At 35.0% G+C, this 11,477-nt stretch overlaps 1 protein-coding gene across 2 annotated transcripts in view; it reads right to left on the bottom strand.

Annotated features, from left to right (window-relative positions):
- fam83b (family with sequence similarity 83 member B) overlaps positions 1-11,477 on the bottom strand; it is a 33,144-nt gene that overhangs the window by 3,978 nt on the left and 17,689 nt on the right. For both annotated transcript variants that reach the window (XM_051916877.1, XM_051916876.1), the window contains exons 3-4: positions 6,094-6,258; positions 958-1,082 (exon numbers count right to left, since the gene is read on the bottom strand). In XM_051916877.1, coding sequence (XP_051772837.1) covers positions 958-1,082; positions 6,094-6,258 — 290 coding nt within the window. The remainder of the gene's footprint in view (positions 1-957; positions 1,083-6,093; positions 6,259-11,477) is intronic.

Genomic DNA, 11,477 nt, shown 5'->3' with positions numbered 1-11,477 from the left:
TTCGCATTGGATTACAGATGTTATTACCCTCTCCTATGAGGTGCGTGGCATCAGGACCCACACCACTAGGAGTGTAGCGTCTTCTAAAGTTCTTGCAAGGGGTGCACCTTCAGAGATGTTTGTGTTGCGGCAGGCTCATTCCTCAGGTTCTACAGTTTGGATGCGGATTCAACCCCAGGATCTCGAGTCCTTCAGGGTTGACCCAAGACTAGTCTGCGCTTAACAAGCATCTGTGTTCACACACAGCCTTGTGGGCAGGCTCTGTTACCTTGGGCGTGGAGACGTTGGTACTGAAGTTCCAATAGTGTCAACGTCATGATGCAGTGTCGAAGTTCCACTTCAAACGTCTCAGGTTACAAATGTATAACATGGTTCCCTGAAAAAGGGAACGAGACGCTGCGTTGTGTTGTTGCGCCTCGGTTACACCTGTGCATCTTTTTCAGACAATTAGAATCTGTCAATGCGCATATCTGGCATCTATTTATGGACTCTGTGACGCATTGCACTACGTCAGGATGTCTATACGTTCGGCCAGTGAGATGTGTAGACATGTGCTTCAGACACAGTGGAAGCGTTTCCATAGCATCAACTCAATGTGAAATGTTAGCAGAATAGGTCCTTAGTTAATTAGGTTGAACTACAACTGTGATTATTCCTCTAAGGCATCTGTATGAACTTGAGGCGAACTAATGTTGATTTAAAAATATGAAAAAATAAATAAATTAAACAATAAAAAACTACAAAAGCAAAGATAGTTCTGAAGGAAGTTCTAACATCGATATGCAACTTGTTTTGATTTTCTTTTTTAATCTAATGCAATGAAATTCATACATGTAACTGCGACACAGGTGTGCAATTATTTTGGGGGGCATCTAAATGGGAACACTGCCACTGCTTGTTGTTTTACATCCAATTATTTGTTTGTTTCAGCTGATTGAATAAATAATGCCGCCTCACCTGTATGATCCAAAAAACACTTTTTGGCAGTCAATAAGAAGAAATTTCTGCTCCATTGCTCCGTGAAACTTTACTCCAGATCTGCAACAGTATTCTTGGCCTTTCACTGTACGTATCCTCATATTCTGCATTCAAGAAAAAAAAAATGTTTAGATACATTTTAGCAAGAAAACAAGCAAATATAAATATCCTTAAATCTGAAATGATGATGATTCATTGATGCACATTGTATAAAAAAGTGCATATTACATTTTGGTTATGAATGGTTATGAGGACAAATAAGTCAAGTCAAATTTAATTGTATAGCACATTTATGAGATATATCAGTGCCACAGCCTGTATGTTCAAATGCAATTAAGAGATTGAAATATGGTTTTGTTCTAAGAGAGTTCTCAAAGTATTATTAAAAAAGTATTAATGAAAATATGATTGGTTGTGTACATAATCGGTTTTAAAAAAAAAAGTCTGCTCTGATACGTCTACCACCTCTGAAATAATTTTCCTTCTTGCTGATGCCAGAAATATTTTTTTAGAGATTAGATATAGTTGTCATCCAATCAATTCCCTATGGATAAAATAAAGTCCCGCCCCATTGAATATCCTTTTTTACTCATGCCATGTTTGGTGTTTCATGTTGATTTTAAGAGAAATTACACAGAGAGAGACGCTGTCAAGTCTGTTCTATCAAAAACTAAACGAAAGGCAAACAACCACGTTACTGCTTTGCAAACAAAGATAATGTCAGTAGGTCTGTCTGTTGAAGCCAAGGGTTAGTTATTATCACTGCTGCTAAAGCTGTAAAAGTTTATATGTCCCATCTGTTTGACTACTGTACATCTGCACACCCAAACCACACTGACGACCAATTGGCATGTCATGTTCAACTGTAAAATGAAAGTTTCTTGGGTCTACAGTGAGGAAAGTCTGTTGCCAGCTTGTTGGGCAGCTGTGAAAATGACTCTTGCTATAGTGAGAAATTGTAGAGAAATGTAAAACTTAAAAATTAAATCAACCATAGAAATCAGGATCTGCTTCAGTAGCTGTTGCTGCTGTTAAGTGACCTTTGAATATACTGAGGAGTTAATAGACATTCAAAAAATGTCAGTAGCAGAAAAATGCCCTGATGATGGCACTTAGTGAGGTGTGGTGAGAAAAATCATAATTGCCACTTGTTTTTCATATAATAATAGTTAAAACCCTCTGGGAAGAAGTGGGAGGGACAGTTTGCACTTCATAGCTTCTTTATATGGCTCGTCATCAGTGAATACTTCAAGGCATCATCACATTAGACAAGAAAGTGCATGCGAATGAAGCGTTAAATGATTTGCTTAAAAGATCAAAAACAGTCTTCAGCAGAAAGCAACCATGTAGAAAATATTTTATCATTTCCTTTTGGTGGTTATGTATGTTTAAGTTTATCAAAGAATGACTTATTGAAAACAACTTTCATTTCCTTTAGTGCACTAAACAAAGAAATAAAAGAGAGATAGAGGAGGGATCTGTAAGAATAACAAGAGTAGCAGAATGACAGGTTTGTAGATTATTGTTGACGTTTTGTTTTTCTGGTTATGCGTTCTGCCAGTCAAATCTTTAAACTGACATCAGCCTCAGTTATCAGCCTTGAGAAAAATATAATGCAGATAAATGCAAAAATTTCATTTGTTGCCCTTGATACCTGCATCTTTTAGACTTTTGAATCAACATGGTCACAAATATACTGTTGCTGCCCCCTGGAAAGTTCTCAAAGTGATTTTGGTCAGTATAAAATGGACATGTTTCTCTCAGAAAGACAGAAAGCCTTTTTAGCATGGTTGCAGAAAATTTAGTTGTGTAATTAATGTTTTATTTATGTATTTCATCAATTTTATGCTATTACAGAGAACAGGGAAGCTTGTCAATACTTTTCATTTGTATGTTTTATGTTTCTGTTCTCATAACGAGGTTAGTATCGTACTGTATCTTTCTCTTGGTTGATGCACAAATACTTGGTTAAAATTGGAAATTCAGGTAAACGGTTTTCTCATTCACTCACAAGTCATGATGAAATATGAAATATGAAAAATCTCCATGTGTGAGGTCAGCTATAAAAACTGAGCATCCTGTTTCTGCGGTTATGTCTGCTGTTGCTTCTTCTTCATCCTCTGATCTTTTGACTGATTTATCACTATGATTTGTAGTCTTTTACAGTAGTCTTGATCTTTAATCCGTGGTGATTTGGTTAATGCTCTTCATAGTAAAAATGGTCACACTTTAGTTTAGGGTCCAGTTTTCACTATTAACTAACTATTAACTACAACTTTTCCCTCAATAAACTCCTAATTTACTGCTTATTAATAGTTATTAAGGTAGTTGTTAAGTTTAGGTATTGTGTAGGATTAATGGATGTAGAATAAGGTCATGCAGAATAAGGCATTAATATGTGCTTAATAAGTAATAAACATCCAATATCCTAGTAATATGCATGTTAATAAGCAACTAGTTAATAGTGAGAATTTGATCCTAAACTAAAGTGTTAAATATTCTCTATGGCTCTGAAATCTGTCTGAATTCTTAACATTCCTAAGAGTTGTTAACAAAATTCTTTCAAAATTGTAAGAAATGTGTGTTAATTTAATTTAATGCTAATGATAATTTATTATTTAGAAGTGAAATTTTTAGAGAAATTATTTTAAAAATGTGCACTTCATTAGAGCACAAAACATGAAAAAATCTAGTAAATATTCTCAATTAAATCAATAAATTATCAATGCCAATTTTTATGATTTTCTTTTTTTTTTTTTACTTGGCAGAGAATCAGATTTATATGTATACATTTCTAGTCACACTACTTGAACTACAAAAATAATCTTTGTACCATAATATGTACTCATAACCACCATAATAATACAGGTGATTCAAAAGAAACCTTTATGATGAATCAGAGTTCACTGTAAGTGGCCTGTCCATAAAACACGACCAATACTCACATATAGACAGCGCACAGATCATACAATGACAAAACACCATCATGACAGTGTAGTATTTGTTCATGTGCGCTCGTCTCGTAAATTGGGATTAAACTGGGCCAAAATGATCTGAACAGCATTTTGACAGTTTGTTTGTCAATTCATTCCATTTCCTGTATGCTCCAGTTTGTTTTGTTCCAGTACACACATTCTGTCTCTTTTAGCGAGTGTACTCAATCGAGATAATGTATGGACCTGTGCATGAAAGGTTTAAGCAGTGCTTCAGTGGTGAACCTTGGTAGAGGTGATATATTTGTTATTTTGTGAGATCAAAACAATGGAATGAATTAGTACAACATGGCCACGATTTCCTAAAACAAGGGAATGGATTAATAAATTGTGGAAATGAATTCTCAGTGGCCACGATTTAACTAAAACAAAGGAATGAATTCTTAATTAGTGGCCACAATAAATAGGGGGAGAGTGGGGTAAGATGAGCCAGTGGGCAAGTTGACAATCCTGTATTTTGGCAACTGTACACATTTATGGTCATGTGATCATATATTTTGGAAGCACCCATCATTTCTGCCAGACTGTGAAAAGGAGAAGCACATGGGTGGAGTGGAAGGCAGCCATTTACTTTAAAAACTGTTTTTGGCTTGTCAAAGTAAAATTTTAGCATAAAACAGATGTAATGGCTGTTACATCAAAGCAAATTTATCCAGGTCTAAAAATATTTATGATGCATATTGGCGATTTACCAAGGTATAAAGCCATGCAAATCATAATATTAGCCTGAATTGTTAAGCTAGGTAGTTTTTTTCTTAAATGGCAGCTATGGGACAAAGTGAGCGAAATGCTGTGGGGTAAATTGATCCAGCCAAATTGATAAGGCACTGAAGTTAATGTTGTACTCATTTTTCCTGCATAACTTCCTGCATAGTTACATAGTTAAAAGTTTGCCATTTTATTTGATTTGGGACAGTGTTCAAGTACACCGAATCCTACTCTTGTAAGAATCAGAAGATGCTTTGCACCAGATTATAATCATATATATTTTTTCACCTGTAGTCTCTAATGGCCTAACATGTTCGACATTGCAGAAAAGCTATCATGACAAGAATCTTCTGACTAAAATGTTTATTAGTTTTAGTGACTTATTTATTCATTCTAATTCATTTTTTATTTAGTTTTATTCAACAAACTCTCTGTTTAGTCTGTTTTTGCGGAGGTTATAACTTTGGTGTTCAACTAATTGTTTCAGAAATGCAAACAATTAAATTTACTGAAATTTAAACTTCATTTGTTTGGTTTTATGTTGTTTAAGTTAACTTTAAGAAAAGAAATGTGACTATTTGTAAAAGGAAAACTGATTATTACATTACTTTTTAAAAGAGGTAAATTATCTTTAAAATTTCACATGGGTTTGATTCAGATTCAGTTAGATGGTCAGTTTACACCCAGATTGTGCAACTTACCCACTGACTTGGCTCAACTTACCCCTAACCTGGGGTAAACTGAGCCACAGGAACACTTTTTTATAAGAAGTCATGTTTTTCGAACCCTTTGTCATTTAAATTGATAGGAAACATCCTGAAATTAGGTTTGATACTTTCATTGTACTTCTGCCTCATTTTCCCTTATCTTGAGAACCACATAAGTAAAAAAAAAAAAAAAAAAAAAAAAAACACAGATTGTCTCTTACCCCACTCTCCCCCTATATATTTGTCCATATGGGGTCATTTTGTTTTCTAGTAAATATGAATGGAGTAAAACTAAACTATGTTAATATTGTAAATTATGCTTTTGGTAACACTTTATTTTGATTTTCAACTTTAAAAATAGTAACTTTGCAACTACATGCCAACTAGCAGTCATTAGAGAATTAGTAGACTGTCTGTTTAATATCTGCAAATACTTTATTTTGATGCTCCCAACAGACTGACTGTAAGTAACTTTGCAAGTACATGTCAACTTATTCTACTAACTTGAACCTAACAGTTTAATACTATAAAGAGAATAAGGTGACAAAGTTAACTAACCTTTAGTTAGCAGAATGTCTAAAGTGGACTATCAAAATAAAGTGTAATCATGCTTTTTCTCCTTGGGATGGAGGGCAGTTTGATTCTGACTTGACTTGAACGCAGCTTGTGACCTGTGCATTAATATACAGTAGAATACAGACACTTACCCTGAGTTTTTGGAGTTGGATTTCTTGTTTTTCTATCATAGTGAGAAAGCTTTTGAAGTGTTTATGGTCGAGGAGAATGTAGACAGGAACACCCCTGACTGAGGCGTCTACCAATTCTTTAAAGATGTCCACATCGGTGAAAACATCCATTGCGATTGCTATGACCTGTATAGACATAAAAATGAAAACATAATAGAAACGTCAGCCTCTGGGGATTTCTGGACATTACTTTCAAAAGCAGTCATTCTCTTTCTTAAATCAATGACATCCCTGTCTGTTACACAGAGCTGAACAAAGCAGAGGTGTGAAGCAGAGGTGTCAGCCCACAAGCTGCTTTCGTTATTAAAACGGCACCCTTCATTTTTCTGCATATTCAAATAAATCACATCTAGGTCGATTTCAATAACTTGAAAGGTGGCTTTCATGAACCCAACAGGGTATATGCATTTTCTTGGGCACTGTGCCCAATATTAAACAGGAGTCGGGGAGAAGTCTAGTCACTTTCACTTTGTACTATTAAAAGATTTAGTCATTTGTCTTTCAGGAAGACCAGCATTCCATGTTTCAAGCCTTGACAGGTTTAATCTGTTCCGTTAAAGCTAAAGGACAGTGAGTCTTAGTATAAGCCACATCTCACCACACCCTGTAGGGCATGCACTGATTAACAAATGATTAAATAAGAACTTCTACAGAATTTGATAAGACCATGTCAGTAAGAACAATGCTGTATAACACATAATCTTGATCCTAGTCTGACAGTTTTGCTTTTCAAATAAAGCAATAGGTGGAGTAAAACAAAAATATGACAAACATACTCATGTTTTCCCAACAACTAGGATAAATCATTAGCATCAAATGAGTGAATCTCACAATAACATGTCCAGATAGTCACGGATTGGCTGAAGATGAAGATAGTCTTTATTTACAAAAGAAAAGAGCATAACCCAACATGAAGATAATTCAAACATTCTCATTAGATTCTTACTACAGTACTTACATGTATAGTTATACTGTAATAACACCTTAAAATAAAGTGTAACCCAATGTACAAACATTTAAATGAATCATTTAATACAGTGCACCTACATACATTTTTACATTGTACTTATATTTAAAAATAATACCTGCATGTAATTGCAGCTGTAATTAATTTCTGTAATTACATCTACAATTAGACTGCTGACTTTTTCTTACACCTTAACCCACCCTTAACCTACCTATACCAGCAAACCCATCCTAACCTTACCCGCATCCCACCTCAATATCAGCACAAGTGTTTTACAATACGACATCAACACAACAATGTACCTAACAATTTTTTTTTTTAAATGTAAATACATTGTAAAGACATAGTAAAGACACCTAATATAAAGTGAGAACACATATGCTATAAGGCAAAACAAATATTGATATATTCAAATAAATATTTAGTCAGCATGGTTAAAAACAAGATGAGGTGGGCAGGATCTATTTGCAGCAGTTAGATTTTATTACAAAGACTCAAAACAAAAACACTCTATACTTGAAAACAGGAACAGAACAACCATTTTAATCCGGCAAGAACAGACAGTCAACTGAAAGAAACACAGAGCTTAAATACAAACAAACCAATTAACGAAATTAACAACAGGTGCGCACGATAATTAAATTAACAAGAAACCATAGAAACGAACAAAATCCCAGGAAACAGAATTGCAAAACCAATACAAAATGAACACAGGCAAGATACAGGTGACAAAAGCAAAGTCCAACAGAGGAGGGTGCAGGAAGCTTAGGTTGAGAACGCAGGGCAGGCATGAGGGAAGACCACAGTGTGGCAAGCAGGGCGAGGCCGAAAGCCGTGGGAACGGAGCAAGGCCAGTGGAATGAGTGCTAATGAGCACGGAGGAGCTCCGGAAGGATAAAAGCAGGAATGACAACTGTGAAGGATGAAAGAGTACCAGCCTGGACTTTATGTTGTGTTTTATTATGTTTATATGTGGCAGCAGTCCGTGAGGGGCTGACGCTTTACATTCGTTTTGTTGTTTGTTTATTTTGTGTGTAAAAGTTATGTTGAACGTTCAAACATTGCCTTGAACATCATTACATTGGTGATTAACCCAGGAAGAATGAGGTGGGAACAGGCAAATGTTCAAGTATATATATAAGGAGTATAGGCCTATAGCTTCATATATATATATATATATATATATATATATATATATATGTATATGTATATGTGTATTGTATTATTTTATCTGGCAGATATATCGGTGCCACTTAGTTATTAAAAACTGCAGTAGAGAAATCACTTTGGTCCTGTGTGTGATACGATAGAAAGCGGCAGTAAGATTTCTATGCGTGTGTGTGTGTCGTGTCCTGGCCACACGACTGAGCGAACGATTGAACACAAGAGATTCAAATATTAGTCAATTTATTCTAAGCAAGTGCAAGCTCTTAAAAAAATTTACGTAAATAAAAAGTCGTTTTTTCATCTGGTGATTTGTATTGTCATTGTACGCTCCTGAGCATGTCCTAAAACATGGCGGCGACTACCCAGAATGCAATGCGTAGTGACGTAGTTTCCCAAGCTCTATTGAAAGCTAACAAACAGCAGTAACATTTCTAAACATATCTAAACACTTTGACAAAACTACAAAAAAAAAACAAAAAAAAACTTAGCATTAATAAACGTCCTTTAAAAGCCATGCTTGCAGAGGTTCTGCTTGACCCTCTTCATCATTACTGCTATCTGGGTCTGATTCAGGCTCAATTTGATACGGCAATATTGTCGACATTATTTACATTTCTACCAAAGCACATGTCACAACTAATGGTAAGGGGCGTGGCAGTTTCCGGACGCTTCAGCGAATCACAATACACTGGGTCAGCTAACCAATCTGAGCCCATTGTGTATTTTGGAGGGAGGGGCTTCATAGAATCAGGAAGTCAAACCAGACGTTCAAATGACAATGGAGACAGCGGTGTAGAATAAAGGTAAAATATATGAAAAATACAGTGTTTTTTTTTTTTAAAAAAACGAAGCATTAAGACATGTTAAACTGTGCCCCATAAACACAATCAAGCCTAGAAAAAACCCAGTGAACCACCCCTTTAATATTAAAATACGTAAAATATGTGCTTGTAAAAAGTGTTTTCTTCTGCCATGATCAGGATTTTACCACCTCCACCTTATTTTGAGCCAGGAAGAACCCTGACTTTGATGGCCGGTGTGTCGCTTACCTGGGGAACACATGGCACCAGGATGCACACTTACATATTTGAGGAAAGAAAAAAATTGCACATGGCTGAAATAATCCATTTTATAAAATAAAGCAAGCCCTCAATTTTGCTCATCGCTTCTGTACGCTCTCACATTTTTCAGTCTTTCCAAAGGATATCCTGTTTACTTAGACATAACAATAACCCATGTGTTTTGCTACATGTACTTTTCATTTATGGCTCACATCGAGGGAGCTCTCATGCATTCTTATTCAAAGTACCTCCTCTCATCCTGCACCTTAAGGAGCCATTCAGCCTTTCTAATGTACTTCTTCATGTGTCATTGAAATACTGACAAGGTATCATCTGCCAGGCACAATCAAGCTATTATATGTTTATTGCTTTAAAATTCCTCTGAAAACACACGTGCAAGTAAAGTGTTCCTAACACCTGAAAATACAAGTACACAATTATAATGGCAATTACAATGATTTACAAAGCTTCCAGTTTAATTTCTAACACCTGTTTACACTCTTTTATGCAAAAACACATCAACACATTAACTGAAGTAGTTGGTAAAACTCCTGGGAACACACTGCTGATGTGCTGCTGACATATTGAGTTGCATAATGTTACATTCTCTATAAATAAAACCTTTAATTTCATTGAAACTTGGCTTGGCAAAGGCTAGTATATAAATCGATATCATTTTGACACTCCCAACCAAACACACCCTGAGAAGATACTGTATACATCCTTCAAGTGTTTCATTACTCTAGGGAGTACATGTAATCAGAACGCCAGGGCCACATGAGTCAGTTCATTCCACACACTGAAATTGGTTTGATAAATCCACGTCCCCCAAGAGATCGCCTGTGTCACCTACTGTGTGTGGCTCTGCACTGGAAACAATGATTTGTTGAAAAGTGATCCACGACATACTAAGACTTAGGAGACCATTTAAATTTTTTACATGCAAAATGTCTTGCTTCTTGCAATAAAAAAAAAATATTATTTAATATTAAATATTATCACTTATGTACTGTATCACTCATATCAACTTATACATTAAATTATTATCAGAAATCATTTCAACTCACAGGTTACAAAATATTCAATATCACCACATAACGAATTAATAATTTGAATTAATTAATTAATTAATAATAAATAATGAATTATACTACTACCAAAAAGCCAAAAGTATAAAGCCAAAAGTATAAAGCACCCCACTGTGCACAAAACGGAGCAAAACGCGGAAAATGAAGTAGGCTATACCCGGGGGTTTTAGTATCTTACATACAGTACAGTCACATAAAAATAGCCAATCTCATCTGCTTGATTTTTTATATCATCTCAAAATGTAAACAATATCATCACTCAGCAATATATTTTAATAATATATATATATATATATATATATATATATAGTACATCCAACCTTACCTGCAAACATACAGTACACTCACGTAAAGCCTTATAGCAAATCTGGACTGCGTGATTGTTTATATCGTCACAAAATTTAAATTAATTATCACACAGAAATATAATAAAGTTGGATATATAGCTTATATATAACTTTATCCACATAAAGTATCATGTAGGGTGATGTATGACGTATTCTATAAAGAAAATCTGGTAAAAATTTACAATACGATCCATTAGTTAACATGCATTACCTAACATTAACTAACAATGAGCAATACATTTGTCACAGTAGGTTATTTATTCATCTTTGCTAACATTAGTTAATAAAAGTAGAACTGTTTATTGTTACTTCATGTTAACTCAGGTCCATTAAATAATATTATAAAATGGTTAGTTCCTGTCCTTGATTGATTGGTCAATAGCTTTTATTCACAATAAAACACGGCTATGACCGCTTCACCCAACGGTTCTGTGTATCACTACACAACACCCTTAGTAACCACTCTTAGCAACGTAAACTGTATGTTCTGAATTGATATTGTTCATTGAAGCTAACTGTATTATGTAGAAGAGTATTGTGAGAAAGAGATTAAGAGAGCGAGTTTATTACCTGCATTCAGATTTAGCATTTTCCTTCAGGTCAGTCCTGTGTTCATAATAAAACATCTGTTTAAATGTCCAATGTTTATCTTGTCCTTTTAACAGTTAAGGGGTTTTCCTGTGACTGACAGTCACCAATCAAATATCTAGCTTCC

Source organism: Ctenopharyngodon idella, chromosome 13 (assembly GCF_019924925.1).
Source record: "Ctenopharyngodon idella isolate HZGC_01 chromosome 13, HZGC01, whole genome shotgun sequence".
In the NCBI taxonomy this organism is placed as follows: Eukaryota; Metazoa; Chordata; class Actinopteri; order Cypriniformes; family Xenocyprididae; genus Ctenopharyngodon; species Ctenopharyngodon idella.
The sequence above is the reverse complement of the archived record's forward strand: the minus strand, read 5'-3'. Positions and strand labels throughout refer to the sequence as shown.